A 23,814-nucleotide genomic window follows, 5' to 3' on the forward strand; every position below is an offset into this window, starting at 1 on the left:
GGTTCTTCCAATTCTCTTTTTCTTTAAGATGTTTTATGATTTTGAACTGACTGCCTTGGACTATACCAATTTGAGAGGACTTGTTGGTTTGTTGCTATTGTTATTTGAGGATGGATCATTTGGTATTAGAAGTTGAACTCAAGGCCTTGTCTTGTGCTTGACACACAGACACACAGACACTATGCCATTCAGGCCTCTATCCCTTTATATATTAGTTATTTTCAGGGTATGGTCTTGCTTTATTCCTGGGATCCTGGGCTCCTCCTTGTCCTCCTTTTCTTCCTCCTCCTCCTTCTCCTCTTCCTCTCCTGAGACCCATGTACCCACTATACCAACAGAGGGAAACAAAATGACAGTTCTAAATCTGGAGGCTGGGACACTTGGAAGAGGACATAAACACACATGCAGACAGTGGCCATCACTCTCTGAAGGTTCCAGTGAGGCAATAAACAACCAAAGGTATCTCTGCTCTATAGAATTATAGTGCCAAAAAAGGAATCCAGGAAGGAAGCCATACCCATAGCTACCATTGGTGAGTGACCACCTCCTGAGTCCCACCCTAGTAGCAAGAAGGGAGGTGGAACCTTGCCCCATACTCAGGACACTGACCATGGCTGAAAGATGTGTGATGAGCCCTCTAGCCCCATGCAGGCAGTGAGAAGAGCTGTGAAACCTCACCCGTCACCCAGAACACCTGATGGTCATCTAAGCTAGTGAGAAGCAAAAAGGACTGTGGAACTCTGTTCTATTACTAAAACACCCATACACAGCCTGAGCTGCCGCAAGAGCAACTGGTTCTTGAAACTGCAAGGACAAAGATTGTGTGGATCACTGTCAGCACCTAAGACAGAGAGATTGCAACCCATCCAAAATAGTTCACGGAGCCAACCCTCTGACTGGGAGTGCAGATCACACTGATGAGAGATCTTAGTGGGGGAGAAAAACCCTAAAGATGATATTTAAACTGAATTTGGGGAATTTTCTCTCATCACTCTCTTTAGAAAATGTAGGAGTGTTTAAGTGTATGAGTATCACCCTTTGGCTTGGGTTGTTTAGAGTTGACTGTACAGTATTTAAGGATTAACAATAATCTCTTCTCAGCTGAGCACTGGTGGCTCATGCCTGTAATCCTAGCTACTCAGGAGACTGAGATCTGAGGATCATGGTTGAAAGCCAGCCCAGGCAGGAAAATCTGTGAGATTCTTACTTCTAATTAACTACCAAAAATCCGGAAGTGGCTTTGTGGCTCAAGTGGTAGAGTGCTCGCCTTGAGTTGAAGAGCTCAGGGACAGCATCTAGGCCCAGAGTTAAAGCCCCATGACCGACAAAAAAAAAGAGAGAGAAGAAAAAGAAGAATCATCTCTTCTCAATTTTGTCTCCTTTACTGGAGTTGATTGATTTTTCTCCATTTTTTTATTTTTCTCCTTCTCATTCCTTGTTCTCTATCTTCTATAAAGTCTTATTTGTTTTCCTGGCTGATCTCTCTGGCAAACTATTCCTCATCACCCCTCCCTTCCCTTAGAACTCTAATCTTTTCTACTTATATCTAAGCTCTCATATCACTCCCTATTACAACTGAACTCTATGATAAGGAAAACCCACCATTATCAGAACTAGTTCAATCCTCCTATTATCAGAACTAACTAAGCTTGGTAAGGAAAAGCTTGTGATTGCCAGCTTGACTAGAACTAGCTTGAACTTTATGATTCAAGTTATTTTTAGGAACTGTAATCATTTGGGTAAAACAAAACTCAAAACACTTGTCCTCTACTCAGACCTAGAACCTAGAACTTGAGTACAATAAAAGTATTGTACTTCTGTTGGTCAGGGCTCAGATTTTGGAGTAGGAACCCCTTTAGGACCACTGGAATAATTAATGAACTGGAGTTCAACTCTTAGTGCTATTGCATCTTCCTGGAGTATTCTTTGCAGCACCTAATCTGAATAGTTTTCACAAACTTTGAATTCAGAGGTGTAATTCACAGTGAAAGATCACAAAACTCATGAACAGGGCTGGGAATGTGACTTAGTGGTAGAGTGCTTGCTTAGCATGCATGAAGCCCTGAGTTCGATTCATCAGTACCACATAAACAGAAAAAGCTAGAAGTGGCTCTGTGGCTCAAGTGGTAGAGCTAGCAAAAGAAGCTTGAGGACAGTGCCCCAAGACTGGCAAAGAAAATATACAAACCTCATGAGCAAGACAACATACCATCCTAAAAAACCAACAATGATGCAATGAAGGGCCTGAGAATGAAGAATAAAGGCCAAACAAAGAACTTATTAAAGAATATTGAGAGAAATGGCCAGTGAAATAAAATTTTAAAAGCACATCTTAAAAAAATTACAATAAAATGTGAAATCAGACAAAGAAACAAAACAAAGAAGGCAAAACAGGAGATGAGAGATGAATTCGATAAAGAGATGGAAAGTATGAAAAGCTCTATAAAGTTAACACAAAATACAGTTGAAAGCATAGGCAAAACAAAAAAAGTTGAAAACGGGGAATCATGGTTTGAAGATAAAGCAATGGAATCAGAACATTGAAAGAAACAGGATACCAAAGGGACATACAAGAACTAGCAGATTCTAGCAAAAGATGGAATCTATGTGTAACTGGAATAGATGAGGGAGAATTGAAAACTAAAGGCCTATTCAAAAAATTGTAACAGAGAACTTCCCCAAACTCGTAACAGAAAACTTCCCCAAACTCAAGGAAGAGAAGCTTCCATCTGATGGAAGCATACTTGAAGCAGACAGGACCAGAGAAAAAACACTCCTAAAAAATTATTGTAATTCTCTAGACTTACTAAATAAGGAATTAAATTTTAAAAATCCACAAAATCAAAGAGTGAAATTTATTACAATGAAAATATTAGAATAACTGCAGATTTCTCATTGCAAATACTAAATGCAAGGACAGCCTGGAAAAGCATAGTTTAAGCTTTGAACAACAACTGTCAATCTAAACTAGGGTTCCCAGCAAAGTTAGCATTCTCAATTGATGGAGAATAAAAACCTTCCATGATAAACAAAAACTAAAGGAATTCATAACACTAATCTAGCATTACAATGGATACAGAACAGAAAAATAGCCTCCGACAGAAAAATCAAAGAAATACTAATGATGACAGATGTTTGAGGGGATGTTCCTCAAAAGACTACACATAGACCTCCCCTATGACCCAGCAATCCCACTTCTGGGCATTTACCCAAATGACCACAAACAAATCCATACGAATGCTATATTTATCGCAGTATTATTCACCATAGCTAAGATATAGAACTAACACATTAGATCAAGAAAATGTGATATGTGTGTGTATGTATGCATATGTATATATATGAATGTGTATATATACATATATATACATATATATGTATATATATGGTGGAATTCTATGTTTCCATCAGAAAGAATGACACTGCCCCACTTGTAAGGAAATGGAAAGACTTGGAAAAAATCATTTTAAGTGAAGTTACCCAGTCCCAAAGAAATTTAGGTCCCATGGTTGCCCTTATTTGAAATACTTAGTATACATATAGGTTAATCTTATCAGATGAGCTGAAAGCTCAAAAACCATGTACAAATGACCATATAAGATGATGCTAAGTGAAATGAACCCCAAGATATAGACACAAGAGATCTGTCTTTATTGTTATTGTTTTAAATGCACCATGTGATTTTTTTATTGTTTTCTCTGTATGTTCTTTTTTGTACTTTTTTTATTGTAAAAATGCTGTACAGAAGTATTACATTACATGAGTAAGGTAATGAGTACATTTCTTATCAAGCATTGTTGCCCCCTCCTTTGTTTTCCCCCTACCATCCCTTTCCTCCCACCTCCACAACTACCTCTGTATGTTCTTTCTCCTATGGCATATCCCCCGTTGTCACTGTACTTGATTTTGATGCCCTGCATCTTATATATACATGTCTAATCTGGGGAGGGGAAGGAGAATAACAAAACGCTGAAACAAGGACACAGGATGACCCATTGCAACAAGATTACCCAAAGGATAGTATATTGGAAATGAACTTTACAACTTACGGTGAATGAGGGATTAGATAGGGAAGGGAGGAGTGTGGGAGTGGGGGAGGGAAGTGATAGTGGGACAACAACAAGGAAGGGAAGGGGTAACAATGATCGACATTGCCTTACTCATGTAACTGTAACCCCTCTCTACAGCATCTTAATAAAAATAAATAAATCAATCAATCAAAGAAATACAGCAATGATAAAAGTACCACTAGAGGATTTGTTCAGTAAAACAGGAAGAGGAATGGATCAAACAACATGATAATAAGATGGCAGGAAACACACATATTTCTTGATTGTAACATTAAACATCAATGGACTCAATTGTTCAATCTAAAACAAAACAGCACCCTGGATCAGAAAACATGGTCCAATTATTGTCACCAAGAAATACAACTTGCTGTCAAAGATAAACCCAAATTCTGAGTGAAGGGATGGAAAAAGATTTTCCAAGTAAATGTATCCTGCAAAATGGCAGGAGTAGCCATATTGATATCTGATAAAATAGACTTCAAGTTAGAATCAGTATGAAGAGATAAAGAAGGTAACTGCATATTAATCAGAGGAATTAACTATGAATAATAAATTACACTGGTCAATATATATGCACCAAACAGTGGTGCACCCAAGTGCCTTAAACACTCTTTGACTTACAAAAACTGATTCCAACACAATAGTAGTCGGAGGCATTAATATCAACCCACTCTCACCAAAAGACAGGTCAAACAGAAGTTTAGCAAAGGAACCTCTGAAATAAATGACACAATAACCAAATGGAATTAATAGACATCTGCAGAATATTTCATCCAGCAACCACACAATACACATTCTTCTCAGCAGCCCATAAAACTTTGTCCAAAATAAATCATATCATAGGAATATAAGCCTGAGCAAATACTAAAAAAAGATATAACTCTTTGTATTCTATCTGATCACAATAGAATTAATCTAGAACTTAATGGCAAAAGATACTAAACAAAATACTCAAACACGGGATACTGAAGAACACACTGCTGAGTAATAGCTGGGTCACTGAAGAAATAAAGGGAGAAATCACATGTTCCTTCAATCTAATGAAAATGCAGTACATTTTACCAGAACCTCAGGGATACAACAAAATCAGTATTGAAGAGAAAGTTCATAGCTCTAAATGCTATATAAAGAGAACAGAAACAAGCTGGGCACTTGTGGCTCATACCTGTACTCCTAACTACTCAGGAGACTGAGATCTGAGGATTGCAGTTCACAACCAGTCTGAGGAGGAAAAGTCTAGGAGATGTTATCTAAGATAAATTTCTAAAACATATCCAGAAGTAGAGCTGTGACACCGGTGGTAGAGTGCTAGCCTTGAGCACAAAAACTCAGAGATATCACCTAGGCCTTGAATTCAAGCCCCATGGGTGCCACTGAGAAAACAGAAATCACTCGAGCAAATAACTTTATAATACAACTAAAACTTCTAGAAAACAAGGACAAATCAGAACCTAAACTACTAGATGGAGAGACAGAGAGTAAAAGACATGGCAGAAATCAATGAATTAAAGACTAAAATTAATAAAATTATTAATAAAATTAAAAAATTGACAAACCCCTAGATAATTTTACCAAAAAAAAGACATGAGACTGAAATGAACTCCCAGCTAATTTACCAAAAATAAAGGAGAGAAGAGGCCTAAGTCAACAAAATTAGAAGTGAAAAGGAAACATCACAACAAATATTCAAGAAATCCAAAAGATTATGAGGGGCTATTTCAAAAACCTATACTCAAATAAGATGGAAAATCTGGAAGAAATGGATAAATATCTAGAGGCATACACCTGCCAAAGCTGAACCAAGTGGTATAAATCACTTAAACAGACCTATAACAAGCAATGCAATCAAGTAAGTAAATCGTCTTCAAATAAGGAAATTCATGGTTTCATGGCAGATTTCTATTAGACCTTTAAAGAAGAACTAATCAGTATACTTCAATTGTTTCCATGAAATAGAAAGGAGGGCTGGGAAGGTGGATCAGTGGTAGAGCGCTTGCCTTGCATGCATGACGCCCTGGGTTCGATTCCTCAGCACCCCATAAGCCGAAAAAAAAAGCCGAAAGTGGTGCTATGGCTCAAGTGGTAGCGCACTAGCCTTGCACTGAAGAGCTGAGGGACAGCGCCCAGGCCCAGAGTTCAGGCCCCATGACCGGACCCCCCCCCAAAAAAAGAAAGGAAAGCATCACTACCAAATACATTCTATAAAAACAACATCACACTCATACCCAAATCAGGTGTGGACCCCACGAAAAAAGAGAATTATAGACCAATCTTTTTGATGAACATAGATGCAAAGCTCCTTAATAAAATACTTGCTAACAAAATTCAACAGCTAATCAAAAATCCATTCACTATGATAAAGTTGGCTTCATTTCAGAGATTTAAGACTGATTAGATATACATAAATCAATAAATATAATAAACCTCATTAACAATGGTAATGATAAGAATTATATGATCATCTCAATAGATGCAGGAAAAGCTTCAACAGAACCCAACATCCATTTATGGAGAAGCTAGAAACAGAAGGAACATAGCTCAACACAATAAGGTGATCATTGTACTAAATAAGGAAAAACTAAAATCACTTTCTCTAAAATCAGGAACAAGACAAGGATATCCTTTCTTTCACTCCTTTCCAATACGATACTGGAATTCCTAGCTAGAGCAATAATGCAATAGAAAAACATAAAACAGATCCAAACAGGGAAGGAAAAAGTCAAACTACCCCTCCTTGAAGGTGACATAATCCTATATCTAAAGAACCTTAGAAACTCCATCCTTAAGCTTCTAAAGCTAATAAATTTGGCAAAGTAGCTGGATATAAAATTAACCCACAAAAATTGATAGCTATGGTGTATATCAACAATGTGCAGAGAGGGAAATCAGGAAAACAATCTCATTTGCAAGAGCCTCAAAAACATTTAGGAATAAACCTAACCAAGCAAGTGAAGGACCTCTATAGCAAAAACTATAAAAATCCGAGGAAAGAAATTGAAAAACACACAAGGAAATGGGAGAGGGAATAATGGGGGAAAACAATGGATGGGGTAGCATTGATCAAGATGCAGTGTCCTCATAACCTGGCTTACAGAATTAAAACCTCTTCGTACAACTTCTTAAAAATAAGTTTTTAAAATAGTCTCACTGACTTTCTTGCCTGAGCCGGCTTCAAATTGTGACCCTCAGATCTCAAACTTCTGAGTAGCTAGGATTACAGGCATGAGCCCATTGAAGCTAGATTTGTATTGTGCTTTTGATATCAAGCCAAAAATTCTGCTTAAGCATAGATCCCAAAGATTTTGCCTGAGAATATTTTCTAGAAGCATTTAGTTTTTCATTGTATATAAATATAACTTACTTTGGAATAGGTTTTATTTATAATAGGTTTTATTTATAGTTTGTGAGGTTTAGGGCAAGGTTCATTTATTTCATTATGGAAGTCCAATTGCTTTGCTATCATTTTCTTTTTTTCTTTTTTGTGAACATACTGTATAGAGGGGTTACAATTACGTGGGCAAGATGATGAGTACATTTCTTATCAAGCATTGCAGCCTCCTCGTTTGTTTACCCTTCCCATCCCTTCCCATCCTCCCCCCCACCTAATCCTCCCTGCACCCCCCCTTCCCCGCCCCCCCCCCCGCACGAAAGTTGTAAAGTTCGTTTTCGACATGACAACTTATACTTCTCATTGTTGCTTTGCTATCATTTTCTTGAAAATATTATTTCTCCATCTAATTGCTTTTGTAACCTTTTTCAGAAATCAGTTGGCTATATATGTATGGGTGCATTTCTGAGTTTTCCATGTTATTTTTTTGGTCAGTCGTGGGGCCTGAACTCTGGGCCTGAACATGAGGCCTGAATAGCTGTCCCTCAGCTATTCAGCTTAAGGCTAGGACTCTACTTCAGCCACAGTGCCACTTCCGGCTTTTTCTGCTTATGTGGTGCTGAGGAATTGAACCCAGGGCCTCATGTATAAAAGGCAAGCACTCTACCACTGAGCCACTTTCCCAGACCCTTCCACGTTATTTTATTAATGAATCTACCTTACCATTGTCTTGACTCCTAAACCTTTACGTAAAATTAATATTGCATAGTTATTTTGTTCACTTCATTATTTGTTGTCAAACATATTGTGAGTATGGTAGTGTTTATGCATTTGCATATAAATATTACAATAATATGTTATACATCTACAAAAGTCTTGATGGGCTTTTGACATCCTTAATGTGCTCATTTACAATCCACGAACATGTCTCTACATCAATTTAGGAATCCAATTTCTGTTATTGTTATTTCAAAGGGTCCAAGATACAGACACTATCGTTGCTTTGTTAGATTCATAACTTTTGTATATTATTTAGGAATTTAAATGGTATTTTGCTTTCCATTGCACTTTTCACATTTTTTACTGTTAGTATATAAATCTGAATTCATTTTTGTGTGTACACATCATATTTAATTAGTTTTCTGAGTGCCTATATTAAACTCTGAAATAATTAGGTACACAGTCATGTCATCTACAAATAAGAACATTTCTTCCTTTCTCTCTTCTACCTTCCATTTTTCTTCCTTCCTTCCCTTTCTTTCCTTTCTTCATTCCTTTTCTTTTTTATTTCTTTATGTTTTTATATGAAAACTTTAAGCATAATTCCTCCCATTAATTTTATTATTTTTATTTATTTTTGTCAGTCATGGGGCTTGAACTCTGGGCCTGGGCACTGTCCCTCAGCTCTTCAGCTCAAGGCTAGCACTCTACCACTTGAGCTACAGTGCCACTTCTGATTTTCTGGTGGTTTATTGGAGATACGAGTTTCACAGACTTTCCTGCCCAGGCTGGTTTTGAATCACGATCCTCAGATCTCAGCCTCCTGAGTAGCTAGGATTACAGGCGTGAGCACCCAGCTGCTCCCGTTAATTTTTTTTTTTTGCTCTCATTAATTTTTATACCACTGTCAGATTCTCTGCCCCTCTTCCTAAAATTTAATAGTACAAATATTAGCCACTTTATTGTTTCCACAATTCCTGAGATTCTGACAGTTTTCACTGTATTTCCTCTGTGTAATCTGCATTGTGTAAATTTCTCTAGTATGTATGGAAGTTCACCAATTCTCTATTCTATCATGTTTAGTCTATTTCCTGTCATGTTTAGCCCTTTCTAGAAAGGCTTTATTTTGGAATTTTTATTATTTTCACTTACTTCTTACTACCACAAACATTGAATTGTGTGTGTGTGTGTGTGTGTGTGTGTGTGTGTGTGTGTGTGTGTGTGTGTGTGTGTGTGTGTGTTGGTCTTGCGGCTTAAACTCAGGGCCTAGGTGCTGTCTCTGAGTTTTGTGCTCAAGGCTAAAACTCTACCACTTCAGCTATAGCTCCACTTCTGGCTTTTTGGTGGTTAATTGGAAATGAGTCTCATGGACTTTGAAATCTCTTGTGTTGGCTGGCTTTGAACTGTATCTTCAGATCTCAGCTTCCTAAGTAGCTGGGATTACAGGCATGAGCTATTGATAACTGGCCAGAAACATGAACTTTTTAGAAACATTTTACGAGATCCATATGTGACAACATATTAGCTGAATAATTTATTGCCAAAAATTCTGTTAAAAATAGTATGCTATCTATTCAACAATCCATCAAGGTTAAACAACAACAATAACCATTCTCATAAAAATAGGTATTTATTCAGACTGACAAGTAATATTTAAAAAACTGCATCAAACATAATTTTGATTGTGAATAAGTAAAAGCATTTCCCTCAGGAAGGAGATCAAGTGGTACACACTTGTAACCCCAGCATTCAGGAGGTGAAATCAGAGGCTTGCAAGTTGGAAGCTAACCTGGGCTACACAGTAAGACCTATTCCCCCTCCAAAAAAAAAGATATCAGAAAAGAACCAAATATGACTTCAGCATACTGTTGAGTCTCCAAACAATACAAAAATAAAAGTACATGAATGAGTGGATTTACATAAATCAATAAATTATAAAGGTAAATAAAAGCTATAAATATAATACAATTATTTTTGTATAAAAATCAAGAGTAGCAACAGGAAGTCAAAATAAATGCTAAAGAGCAAAGGTTTGTTGAGCATAGATATATATCCTCAGTGGTCTACTTTCCATTACCATTTGTATCTAATATACTTTTTTCCTCTTATACTACTCCTTCCACATTTGTATTATTTTTTTTCCTTGCTCCTGGATTCTATATATGAGGAAAAGCATGTGATATGTGTCCCTTTTGGATAGCAACAAATGGAGACATTAATTCTAATTCCCCAGAGAAGTGAATTTTGCCCATAGCAAAAATGTTTTTGGAAGCAAATTTATTCCTTGTTTTGCCATTAGATGATGACAAGTAGCCAAAATCAAATTTCAGTTTTTGGATGCTTTAAGGTGAAAGAGAACTCAAGGCCGGCTGTGCCTAATTTCTGACTTGCAAGAACATCAACTTTGATAATTTATGCCTCTAAGTTTGTGCTAACTTGTCACAAAGCAATGAAACTGAATGTTTTTATATCAATTTGTGTAAAAATATATATTTGAGTTAAATATATATTTGAGTTAATATATACATAAATAGATATAAATATATAATTGAGTTAAAAAAACAAGTAAGCCTCAAGAAAAATACATAGTTTAGTTAAAATATGTGCCTACATATTATGTGTTGCTTTGTTATTTTGTTAACATTTAATAAATAAAACCACTTTTGGGATATGTTTACAATTTAGGAAAACCATTAAAATTGCCATTGTAGAAAGAGATTAAGATTAATTTAAAAGTATTACTATTAATATTGTCTAGAAAACAGGTTTAATAAACTGTTAAATGCAATGCTGTCTTTAACAGAATCTTAGTAAGCTTACAAAAGATATATATATTATTACCTGATAGAATTGCTAAAACAGCAGTAATTTTCCCAATAGCCATTTTGTGATTCATGTTTCAAATTTTTTAAAGCATTTGACAATCTTCATGATCATAAAAGTTTTACAGTTTTAGTATTAGTCAAAAATTTCTTAACTAATTGAGTGGTGAACAATAGTTTCAGGTGTAGAGGAAATGAGAAAATGTAGTTATTTTCCCCAAACTTTCATCTTTTTCATAGTCATTCTGTAAAAGCCTTAAAATTATATTAAGTGAAATAAGCCAGATCCAAAAAACCATAAGTCCCATGGTTTCCCTTATTTGCAATAACTACTATACGTCTAAGATAATCTTACCAGATAAGCTGGTCAAAAGCTATGTACATATGACCAAATAAAATAATGCTAAGTGAAATGAACCCCAAGACAGGGGCACAAGAGGTTTTATCTTTATCTCTCTTGTTTCTAATGTACCATGTGATTTTTTTTTCTTTTGTATGTTCTTTTCCCATGGTATAACCCCTGTTTTCACTGTATTTTATTCCAGTCCCCTGCATCTTGTATATACATTTTTTCTAGTTTGGGGAAGGAAAGGGAAATAACAAAATGCTGAAACAAGGATACAGGTTGACCCTTTGTAACAGTGAGATGTACAAGATGTAGAAAACGAACTTTACAATTTGTGTATGGGGGGTGGGAGTGGGAGGGAGGAAATGGCCAGGTGGAGAGGGAAGGGATTGTAGTGGAAAAACAAAGGACCGGGTAACAATGGTCTATAGGAAATGTACTCATTACCTTACTCATGTAACTGTAACCCCTCTGTACATTATCTTTACAATACAAATATATAAAATAAGCTTACATTTTCATGTAACTCTAACTTATGTAAATCTCTGATTTATGTATCCTTTACATAAATATATGCATGGAAAATAATGTCCAATAATATACATTCAACTGGATGTTTGTTTGATTTTTGAAAATAACAATTGTTAAGATAATAAAATATTGATTTTAAAAACTTTTTATTGGTGAATATTAATTGCACACAGTAAGATATTTCATTATAATATTTCTGTATGTACAATTTCAATCTTATATACCACTGTATTGTTCTCTTTTCTCTCCCTCTTCTTGTTTTACTTTTTCCCTTCTACCTTTCTAATAGTCTTCCCTCTATTTTCATGACCTTATTTTTGTTTTCCCCCTAACTTTCACAATTGAGGGAAAAGATAAAATATTTGTCTTTCTGGAAGTAGCTCATTTCACTTAACCTGATCATCTCCATTTCCATCTATTTTCTAGCAAATGATATATAGTTATTTCATTTGTAATGGCTAAGTAAAATTCCATTGTGCACATATGCCACTTTATCCACTCATTCACTGATGGCTATCTAGGTGAAATTCATATCTTAAATATTGTAAATAGAATTTGTTGTTGTAAATCATTTAAATAGGGATACAGGTGGACCCATTGCAACAATGAGATGCCGAAAAACAACTTTACAACTTTGGTATGGGGGGGAGGATTGGGTAAGGGGGGAGGATTGGGTAAGGGGGGTATGGGAAGGGATAGGAAGGGGAAACAAAGGAGGAGGCAGCAATGTTTGATAAGAAATGTACTCGTTATCTTGCCCATGTAATTGTAACCCCTCTGTACGGTATTTTCACAATAAAAAAAAAAAAGAATTTGTTGTTGTTTTTTTCTTGGTGATAGCTATTCTGACCATGGTGAGGCAGAATCACAATGTTATTTTGATTTACAATACCCTGATATCTGAAAGCATTAATATTTTTTACAATATTTATTGACCATTTGTACTTCTTTGAGAAGCTCTGGGCATCGGTGGTTCATGCCTGTAATCCTAGCTACTCAAGAGACTGAGATCTGAGGATTGTGGTTCAAAGACAGCTGGGAGCCTAGCGCCGGTGGCTCACACCTGTAACTCCGAGAGACTCTTATTTCCAATAAACCACCAGAAAACTGGAAGTGGCGCTGTGACTCAAGCCCTAGATCGCTTGCCTAGCTGAAGAGCGCAAGGACAAAGCCCAGAGCTCAAGCCCCAGGACCAACAACAACAACAACAAAAAGACAGCTCGGGCAGGAAAGTCTCTGAGACTCTTATATCCAATAATCCACAAGAAAACCAGAAGTGGTGCTGTGGCTCAAGTGGTAGAGTGCTTGCCTTGAGCTGAAGAGCTCAGAGACAGTGCCTAGGCTGAGAGTTCAAGCCCCACAACCAACCAAAAAACAAATGAGATTTCTAACAATAGAATAGGAAATTCATTCAAGTTCTGCTTTTAAAATACCAGCATTATTTTATTACTACTAATTTACTAAAGATGGTAATGGTATATATTTTATTTATTTTTGCTTTTTATTAGACAATGAAATGTTTAAAAATAGAAGTTGAATAACCAAAAAACTCTAAAAAAATAAGCTAATTAAGAGGATAAAACATGACATTCTAAGCCATCATGAATTTGCTTGGTCTAAAATTAACTGAGGTTCTAGAAGCATAAATTCTCATTTTTTATCCCATATGTGTACTAAATTAAAAGATCAATAAGTAGCTGTTATTTACATACCCAGGACGTCACTCAAAGATTTGAGAAATTCTGATGTATTAGTTTTATCAAAATATGCTAATAATAAAAATAAAAGTTGTTCAAGTAAAGTAAGTGCAGAAGAGCCACTCACATCGATGTTCACTGATATAGTGCTTATAATAGAGAAAATATGTAGGAAATCTAAATATGTATCAATAGCAAAACAAAACAGTAAATTATGATATGACTATACAATAGAATACCAAATTCTGTAAAAATAGATCAAGTATATTCATATATATATCGAAATGACTCACAAAATATGATTTTTAAAATATTTGTGTGCACATATATGTATGCATTGAAACCATCTGTATACATGTGTTAGTGTATACTTTATATGTAACAAGTTTAAATGTTATAGTATAGCCGATTTGCATAATTTTGTTATTTCTTAATTTAATATAATTGATTATGACTTGCACTGGTGAGTGTGAATAAACAGAATTTCTTTAGGAAGAAAATCAGCATTTACACATTTATTAAAATAATATATAGAAATAATTCCTTAGGGCTGGGAAGATGGCTCAGTCGTAGAGCGCTTGCCTTGCATGCATGAGGCCCTGGGTTCGATTCCTCAGCACCACATAAGCAAAAAGAAAAAAGCCGGAAGTGGAGCAGTGGCTCAAGTGGTAGAGCGCTAGCCTTGAGCTGAAGAGCTGAGGGACAGCGCCCAGGCCCAGAGTTCAGTCCCCACGACCAGACCCAAAATAAATAAATAAATAAATAAATAAATAAATAAATAAATAAATAAATAAATAAATAGAAATAATTCCTTAAAAATTAATTAGAAGCCTGGAACCAATGGCTCACACCTGTAATTTTACCTACTCAGAAGGCTGAGATCTGAGGACTGTGGTTTGAAGACAGCTTTGGCTGTCATGAGCTATGGCTCAAGTTGTAGAGCACTATCATTGAGTAAAACAGTTTAGAGACAGCACTCAGGCCCTGATTTCAAGCCCTTTATGGCACGGACAACAATAACAAAGAATTGGGAACTTTCCACTTTGTAAAAGTAATGGGACCAATTTAAAAATAATTGAGCTAGATAAGATATGGAACCAACCCAGATGCCCCTCAGTAGATGAATGGATCAAGAAAATGTGGTATATATACACAATAGAATTCTATGCCTCCATTAGAAAGAATGACATTGCCCCATTTGTTAGGAAATGGAAAGACTTGGAAAAAATTATATTAAGTGAAGTAAACCAGGCCCAAAGAAACATAGGTCCCATGGTTTCCCTTATTTGCAATAACTAGTATATGTCTGAGTCAAGCAGAAAAGGTCAGATAAGTTGATGTTAGGGAAATGAACCCTAAGATATGTATTCAAATTTTTTTTCTTTCATGCCATTGTTTCTAACACATTTATAAGATTATTTCTTTGTTGCTTTGTATGTCCCTCCCCCACAGTATAACCCCTGCTTTCACTGTATTTGATGTTGGCATAACTTGTGGAGGGGAAGGGAAAAAAAACAAATCGTTTAAATAGGGATACAGGTGGACCCATTGCAACAATGAGATGTACAAGTCGTTATGTTGAAAACGAACTTTACAACTTAGGTGGGGGGGAGGGGGGAGGAGGATTGGGTGGGGGGGCAGGGGGAGAATGGGAAGGGATGGGAAGGGGAAACAAAGGAGGAGGCTACAATGCTTGATAAGAAATGTACTCATTATCTTGCCCATGTAATTGTAACCCCTCTGTACAGTATTTTCACAATAAAAAAAATTATTTGAGCTAGAAACATGTGACATGTAAATCTCATATTCCTTCTGAATCTCTTTTTTAAAAAGTACATACCTTGTATCTATTGCAGATATACTTACTTAAAGTCAGACTATTGATCTAGAAAATAAAAATAGTATATGTTTAGAGACTGGTGTGGTAATAAAATGAGATAATGTGTGAACTCTGTCGCTAGTTCTATTCATACATAGAAGGTTCAAATATCGTAGGTGTCTTTCATTTTTAGGAAAGTGTTCAAAATTTGTGCCTGCCAACAAATTCAGTTAGCTCCCAGTTAAGTAACAATTTTCTATTTCTCTGCTACTTTGTCTCAAATCCATGGGTAATTTTACAGCTATTGAGCACACCAACTCCTTCTACTAGTTTTTGCTCCTTCCCCAGACCCTTACCACTGCTGATGTGTTCGACTCCTAAAGATGAAAAAGATCCATTGATTTCTGTGTAACCCTCGATTGTCTGAATCTGTATATGGCCCTTTTGTAAATGTGGAGGTTATCCCTCTGTTGTTGTCCAGTTTTAAATTTTTAGCCAGTGTTATAATTACACAGAAGGTTCCTGAAAATAGATTACTGGGATTCACATTCTACTCCTGACTTTCTGACTATACAGATTTTGAGCCAACTTTGGTTTTCAGGTGATGCTTATCCTACTGCTCAGTAGGCTAGATGTGGAGCATACTTATCTATGATCTTTACTTATGAAATGTATTTCTGTGTATTGCCAACACAAGTCTACCCTAAATAAGAGAGACTGTCTTTCATTTACTGAATTTCATGTTTTGCTTATTTCATAAATCCTTGATGAGATATGTATGTTTCATAGGAAGTTTAAAAGAAGGTGAAATTGTGATGCTTGTTGGAGAGGTTTTAGGGAAAAGACATTTCAGTTTTGGGCAGCACTGTTGTCATTGTATAGATAAAACAGAGCCAAGTTTTGTTGGTGCCTGTGGCTCAGCTTCATAAGAAGCTGAAGCAGAAAGAGTATATGAGCCTTCAGTTTGAGACAAGCCTAGACAATGTAATGAAACCCTGTCTCTTAACATATAACCAACTTCCAATTATTAAATTAATTAGAAATATAAAAAAGTAGGGAAATGAATTTTTCCCTATAGCCTCTAGATGCATGTAGCCCTACTAATTGCGTGATCAGAGCCCATAAAATAACTTCAAGTTTTTGACCTTATATACCTGAATACACAAATACAAATTTATATATGCATACATATATACATATATGTATGTGTGTGTAACATTCATCTCTTTATTTTCAAAAACACTGTGAAACAATAATTTACAAACAGTGTTATGGATTTATAGAGGCTAAATATGTAATTTCTATGATAATAGTACAAAGGAGAGAGAATAGAAGTGCACATTGGAGCAAACTTCTTGCATCCATTGACTAAATAATTGATGCAAGCTGTTTTAATTTAAATGTTATTTTTAATCCCTTGGGGATCTACTGAGAAAGCAATATTTAAAATCTTGTAAAAGATGTAAGAAAATTAAAGTTGTAAAATAAAAATAGAGAAATAAACAAAGCAGATTAAATATTAGGTCATAATGAGATTCTATTTACATGCAAAAAGATTGAAGTTAAATAATATTCTTTGATCAGAATACAACTAAATTAGTATTCAAACATAAGTAAATTTCAATATTCTAAATTCATTCAAATTTAAGAGTACACTCCCATTTAACCTTAAAAAATCATGAGCTACATTAGAAAATATGTTAAAAAAACAAAAGCAGAATACTTCAAAACTTATGATATAAAATTAAGCAGTGATTAGATAAAATGCTTGCATTAATAAATACCAATGAACTCCCACTTGTAAAAAGAGCTAGAAGGACAGCAACTAAAATTAATTATCAGAAAAAAAGAAGTGATAATGATTGGAAATAATAAAGTACAAGATATAATATCAATTAAACTAAAAGTTCCTTACAAATATGTATTTCTAAAGCAGAACTAACAAAAAAGAAAGCTGTAGACTGAAATTAATAAAGTCACAATTAAAGAGGAGACATCAGCCCTAAACCTGTAGATACAAATAGTATCATGGAATAATACTATGTACAACTGTATATCAACAAATAAAGTTGAGTAACTGAAATGGAAAAAGTCCAAGGAAGATATATTGTTACAAAATTGACTCTAAAAAGGAACAGAAGCTGGGCTCTAGTGGCTCACACCTGTAAACCTATCTAGTCATTAAGTTGAGACCTGAGGATCACAGTTTGAAGCCAGCATAGGCAGGAAAGTCAGTGACACTCTTATTTTCAATTAACCATCAAAAGCCAGAAGTAGGCTGTGACTTAAGTGGTAGAGCCAGCCCTAACCTTGAACACAAAAGGAACAGTATGTAGGCTCAGAGTTCAAGTCCCAGGACTGGTGTGCACACATGCACTCTAAACAAACACATACATACACACACAGAGAGAACAATAGAAAGACAAGTAATATCACTGGGAAATGGAATATAGAACTCCAAGGCTGTGTGATAAAGAAATCATGAAATAGCAAACACTATCAGAAACAAATTTCTCAGAACTCTGAAATATAGCAAAAACAATGAAAGGAAGAAGGAAAATGGAAAGAAAAAAAGAGAGAAAGAAAGAAAAAAATTACAGCAAACAAAGAGAAACATAGCAGAAAAAAATAAGCTGATTCTCTATGGTGAGAAATTTTAAATTGTCTACTTACCATGCCCCAGATTGGCAGTAATCTGTTGATAGCAACCCACTGTCCTGTTTCTGATTGTTATTATCAGAAGTAGAGAGGTGGATGTATTTTCATAGAATTATGGTTACACCATGCCTGGAAGATCCCTGAAGGATATGCACTGTGGCTTCCATTTATTGTACCATATTGGGAGCTCTCCCAGTGCTGGAGTTGTATTGACTTCTTGATTGGCTTTTTGTCAAAGTATTTAAATCCAAAGTATTGGCCACATCCGTCTGGGACACCAGGATAGCAATAAATCAACTAAAAGCCCTGGGAAGGAAGAGTTTGGAAAAAAGACATATGTGGATGAATATCCACTTAGCAAAACTTTTGCATACTCTGGGGAATCAAGAGACTGTAGATTGGGACTTCAGAAGACCCAAGCATTCACTTAAACTGACTTTCAAGTATACATAATAATAAACTATTTTTAAATACCACAATCCAGGCATAGTGGTACATATCTATTATCCCAGTACTCAGGAGGCTGAGGCAGGAGGATAACGATTTCACAGCCAGATTAGGCTTCATAGGGAAATCATGTCTCAAAAAAACAAACAAACAAAAAACTACAAAAGCAAATCAAGCTAGATGCTTGTGGCTCATGCCTGTAATCCTAGCTACTCATGAAGCTGAGATGAGATCTGAGAATTGCAATTTGAATCTAGCCTAAGCAGAAAAGTCCATGAGCATCTTACCTCCAGTTAATCAACAAAAAGCCAAATGTGGAGCTATGGCTCAAAAAGTCCAAATTCAAAACTCATCTGTACAGATTAGGAGGAATTAAAGTAAGTCTGCTTAAACAGAAGATGATAAACTAATTTAAAAAAAGACTTCAATGACCTTATTTAGCAAAGAAAATAGATTTTTAAAAAACACACACACAAAACAAGCAAACAATAACCCATAACACTGACCAACAACGAGAGGGGCCAGGCTGATTTCAAAGGTGAATACATTATAAACAAAATATATAAATTGCAACAAAAGTTTAAGGTACATAAAAAAGGAAACAATGGGCTCTTCCAGGAAAGGAAATTAAAATTGTTCCAAACTATAAAGAGATTGGAAATGGAAAATGACTATAATTCCAGCACTCAAGAGGATCACCAGTTCAAGACAAGCCTGTGTCTTATACAGAATATAAGAGGAGAAATAGAAATAGCAAGACAAAAAAATAGATTCTAGGGCTAGGAAGGTGGCTCAGTGGTAGAGCGCTTGCCTTGCATGCATGAGGCCCTGGGTTCGATTCCTCAGCACCACATAAGCAAAAAGAAAAAAGCCGGAAGTGGCGCTGTGGCTCAAGTGGTAGAGCGCTAGCCTTGAGCTGAAGAGCTGAGGGACAATGCCCAGGTCCAGAGTTCAGGCCCCACGACTGGACCCCCCCCCCAAAAAATAGATTCTACACTTGAGAATTACAATCACTGAAATGAAATACTTACTAGAGAAACATAGCACCAGAGTAGAGCAGGGGGAAAATCCATGAAATTGAAGGTAATTTAGATGAGAATATCCAACCTGAGGATCAGGGAATAAAAAGAATGTGGGAAAATGCTAACAGAGGTCGGGGGAGGGCTTTACCAAGCATATTAACAAAATTCAATAGGGAAAACTGAAACAAATAAAAAGACAAGAAAAATATTTAAATAAATGCTGAAAATTACTCAAATTACTAATTTATATATCCAAGAAGTTCAATTGACTCTAAACAGGATAAACTCAGAGATTAAAAAACAAACATGAAAGCCATGTTGTCAAAGCCAAAGATAGATAGATAGATAGATAGATAGATAGATAGATAGATAGATAGATAGATAGATAGATAGTATTACACTGTAAAAACTATAATACTGGCAATTTTCTTTGAGTTGGGTGATGTTTTCACAAATGTAAAAGAAAATAAAAGCCAAAAGAAGGAAACAGACGCGAAGGAAACAAGAGTCAACCATGAGTTTTAGATTAAGGGTTATGATGAAGCTACACTTGAGATACCATTTTCTATGTTAACTGTCTGACATTCTTCATCTATGAAAACAGGTCAATTACTGGAGGGTAAGATGCAGGTTCCAAGAGAGGCCAAAAGAAATGGCAAGAAGAAAGCTGGTGAGACCAGATAGGCTTACATAGACTTCAAGGTCCTGAAGGGTCACTCTGTGATATCCCAAAGGCAGTTGGTAAGTGAGGCATGAGATTGGAGAAGGGTAATGTGGAGATACAGATGGGGGAGTCATGGATGTTTAGAAGGAAATGAAACAAGATCACTCAGGGAGAGAACAAGTATGAACTAAGGAGGAAGCTAAGGGCAGAACCCTGGGTTCCTAGGCCACTCAGTCACTATAGCCAGTCATCATAGTCATGTTATGTAGGCAGAGTTCATTTTGAAAATGATTGTGGAACTTAGCAGCTGAGGGGAGTCCTAGTAAAGTTGGCTACACACCAGGTGAGAATAGAGCACCTAGAGGTAGTCTCACAGAAGATACTGTAAGATATGCCAGTAAAGCACTTGGGGTCAGGAAATTTTCCCCTCTTCAGTCAGTCCAGTATTTCTCACTTTAGTCCCTTCAGTTGTTCCCAGCCTTCCATTTCCTACCCATGGGAGTGGGGGGAGTGTGGTGGGGAGCGACAGGTGGAGGTGATATTGAGCTCCGGTGAGGCGATGCTCATGTGACTGGCCTGGTGTCTTCGAAGGCACCAGCCTAGGTGCCCACCAACTCTAAGGTCCTATCCTGTACCCTGAAACCACTTAGATACGCACCTGCTGCCCCAGCTGCTCAGGCCACTTCCAGCCCAAGGAGGCGCAGGCCTGTCCTGGTTCCCCTCAGGTTAGTGTGGAGGTGGACGCTGCCAGCTGACCAGGTCAGGGGTGGAGGTGGATGGCAGCTGGATGCAGGAGCAGCAGCTGCTGCAACCGGGTGGGGAAGGAATCAGCCAGACTGGTGAGGAGAGGGGCACTGAGCCGGCAGGGTAGCTGGGGAGGGGTGACAGGCGGGAAGGCGAACCCTGCGGAAGCTCAGCTGCCTTGCCCACCCCCACCCCTCCATCCATTTTAGAGTAGGCAATGGGGTGGGGGTGCGCCCCGCAGTGCGACGGTGAAAACGTAGACGCGTTCTGGAAACAACCCCCCTCCCCTCGCGCTCTGCGCCTGCCCAAGAAGACAAATTGATCCCAACCCAAAGGCAGTGGGGGCGGGGCAAGGCGCCTCTGGGGAGGGAGGGGACACAGATCCAGAGGTAGTTTGGAAAGCATCCTGGTTTGGAGCCCAGGGCCTGAGAAGAAATGGCGGCTGGGGTGCGCGGGTGGAGGCTGAGGGTGGATGGAGGGGAGCAGAGGGAAAGCTCGGTGAGCAGGGTCTGGAAAAGGAGGCACAACCTGTCCTGATCTCTTCAGGTCAGTGGAAGGTGGCAGCATGGACAGGGACTCCAGAGGGCTGAGAGTATGGAGGGCCTGGCCAGGGCAGGATGTGGGTTTCGCTGCTTGTCCCCGACCCCCACCTGTAATGCACACACCTAGCTGTACTGAGGGAGCAAGGAGAGGGCAGCAGGGCCAGACAGCCTGGGAATGGTTGGCTTGTGTGGGGGAAAATGTGGGTTAGGGGCAGGTAGGAGGGCACTTGGAGACCCCCATAGGGACGAGATACACAGATTATCTGAACCCCTTTCCACGCTGGAGGAGCCCACACTCTTCGTGTCTCCTCTTCCCTCACCCCTACCCTCCAGGTCAGGAAAACGAGGCGCCATCGCGACATGGAAAAACTCTCTAGCGAAAACAAGGGCAAGCTGGACAAGGAGGGAAAGTCAAACGATGAAGTAGAACCTGGGGCTGAAGGGAAGTCAGAGGAAGAAGGGAATCAAGAAGAGGAGGGGAAGGCAGCACGCGAGGGCCAGCTGGAGGGTGAGGGAGGGCCAGAGGAGGAGGGCCACCCCCGGGATGAGGACAAGTCAGGGAAGCAGGGAAAGTCGTCAGAAGATGAGGGCCAGCCACCAGGTGAGGGCAAGGCAGAGCCCCAGGCCAAGGCAGCCAGCGAGACACGTGCCACGGAAACGCGTCCGGCCGAAGATTACGTGCAAAAAGAAAAACCGACCGCGGGACGACGGATGACTTCCTCAAGAACTCTCGGGAGGACTTACAGGACAGGCATCAGAGCAGTGAGGAGATGATGAGAGAGTGTGCTGATATGTCCAGGGCTCAGGAAGAGCTAAGGAAAAAAGCAGAAAATGGGAGGATGTCACTGGATGCAAAGAGATGCGCACGATACATTCACCCCGAGGGCCCAAGGGGTGGAGGGAGAGGCCAAAGAGGTTTATACTATATTCCCTACCTTTAACGCCCTTGGCCTTAGATTCTGACTTCTCTGATGAGAACTATGCACACTATGCTTTTCCTTAAGCTCACAATTTGCATTAGGTGTCACTGTCCTTACCAGTAGTGTCAGCCCACTTTTGTAACTATGTAAAGATATTTGCACAAGGCATTTGTGCAGAAAGGAAATTGCAAAAATGTGTGCACTAAAGAGAAGTTAATGGATGTTCCTACTCCATGACCAGAAAAGATCTCAGACTTCAAAGTGAGTCTGACCACCTAATGGTGGCATGCTACCATGCCATTCTTCTGCCATCTGCCCACTCCAGAACTTCCCTAGGTATAGCCAGATAAGTGGACATTGCTGCCCCTTCTATTGAGTACTCTACCATTCAATGCCTCCCCTATGTATGATTCTTTTTCTTTTACTCTTTGGCTCAGTCATTACCACTTTTTCCTAAATGATATGGGTATGTTTGCCATAATCTTTTAAAAATTAAAATAAGAAAACAATACATGATAATCAATTGTACTGTTAAGTGAGAAATGAGGACAATGAAAATTCTTAAAATTCCCATTGTTGAAATGTAAGTAAAATTAGCATCAATAGAGAAATTTACATAGGACTCATATACAGAAGAATACATCCATACCTGCAAAGGTCAGTCTTAAAATGGAAATAACAGTAGCCTCACAGTACTGGTCAGTAAATCAGGTGACATGACACAATGTGATTATTTTGTCATAAAATGGCCTTCAGTGGGCATTCCTATGCAGTGGAAGGAGTGTAGATGGAATCAGCCACTAGGGGGAAGTCTGACCCCTGTGTTCTAGAACACATTTAGGCAGCTGAGTGTTACATGCCACTCTCTCCAGAGTATTGCAATGTCTGCTGGACATTGTGTCCTTACTCCCAAGCTCTTTACTGATAAAAGTGGTTTTTTTGGGGGGGTGGGGGGTCCGGTCGTGGGGCCTGAACTCTGGGCCTGGTCGCTGTCCCTCTGCTCTTCAGCTCAAGGCTAGCGCTCTACCACTTGAGTCAAAGTGCCACTTCCGGCTTTTTTTCTTTTTGCTTATGTGGTGCTGAGGAATCGAACCCAGGGCCTCTGGCATGCAAGGCAAGCGCTCTACCACTGAGCCACCTTCCCAGCCCCCTGATAAAAGTTTTAAGGTACCACAACAGTGTCAATTTCTCTGGACTCTTAAAGGCTTTTTCCCCCCCTCTGGCTCTTAAAGACTAGTGATACTGGAAATTGCTATACCTTAAGAAGTGAAGCCTAGAATGAGATCTTTATGGTCATTATGGCTTGAAGAGGGTAATTGGGTACTAGCCTCCTCTTGTCCATCTTTTCCACTCCTGATCATACAGTGAAAGAACCACCTTTCCCATATTCTCCTACCATGAAGTATGATGTCTCCACAGGCTCAAAGTAATGGGGCCAACTATGAACTGAAACCTCTAAAATTGTGAGCCAAAATATACCTTCC

At 38.1% G+C, this 23,814-nt stretch overlaps 2 protein-coding genes across 4 annotated transcripts in view; one reads left to right on the top strand and one right to left on the bottom strand.

Annotated features, from left to right (window-relative positions):
• Positions 1–20,841, bottom strand: part of LOC138840172 (melanoma antigen preferentially expressed in tumors-like) — a 31,634-nt gene extending 10,793 nt beyond the window's left edge. For 2 of the 3 annotated variants that reach the window (XM_070040034.1, XM_070040032.1), the window contains exons 1-2: positions 19,470–19,685; positions 18,007–18,297 (exon numbers count right to left, since the gene is read on the bottom strand). The gene's annotated coding sequence lies outside the window, so the exon portion shown is untranslated. Of the gene's footprint in view, positions 1–18,006; positions 18,298–19,469; positions 19,686–20,782 lie in introns of those variants that run through there. The other variant, XM_070040033.1, reaches the window with a different exon arrangement.
• Positions 20,842–21,770: 929 nt separating this feature from the next.
• Positions 21,771–22,351, top strand: Tceal6 (transcription elongation factor A like 6). Its single transcript, XM_070040037.1, is given in 4 exon segments — positions 21,771–22,086; positions 22,089–22,228; positions 22,230–22,284; positions 22,287–22,351. Coding segments are annotated over 4 exon segments (576 nt in total).
• Positions 22,352–23,814: the final 1,463 nt, after the last annotated feature.

The sequence above is a fragment of the Dipodomys merriami genome, unplaced genomic scaffold (assembly GCF_024711535.1).
Source record: "Dipodomys merriami isolate MVZ:Mamm:240054 unplaced genomic scaffold, mDipMer1.0.p SCAF_3, whole genome shotgun sequence".
Taxonomy (NCBI): domain Eukaryota; kingdom Metazoa; phylum Chordata; class Mammalia; order Rodentia; family Heteromyidae; genus Dipodomys; species Dipodomys merriami.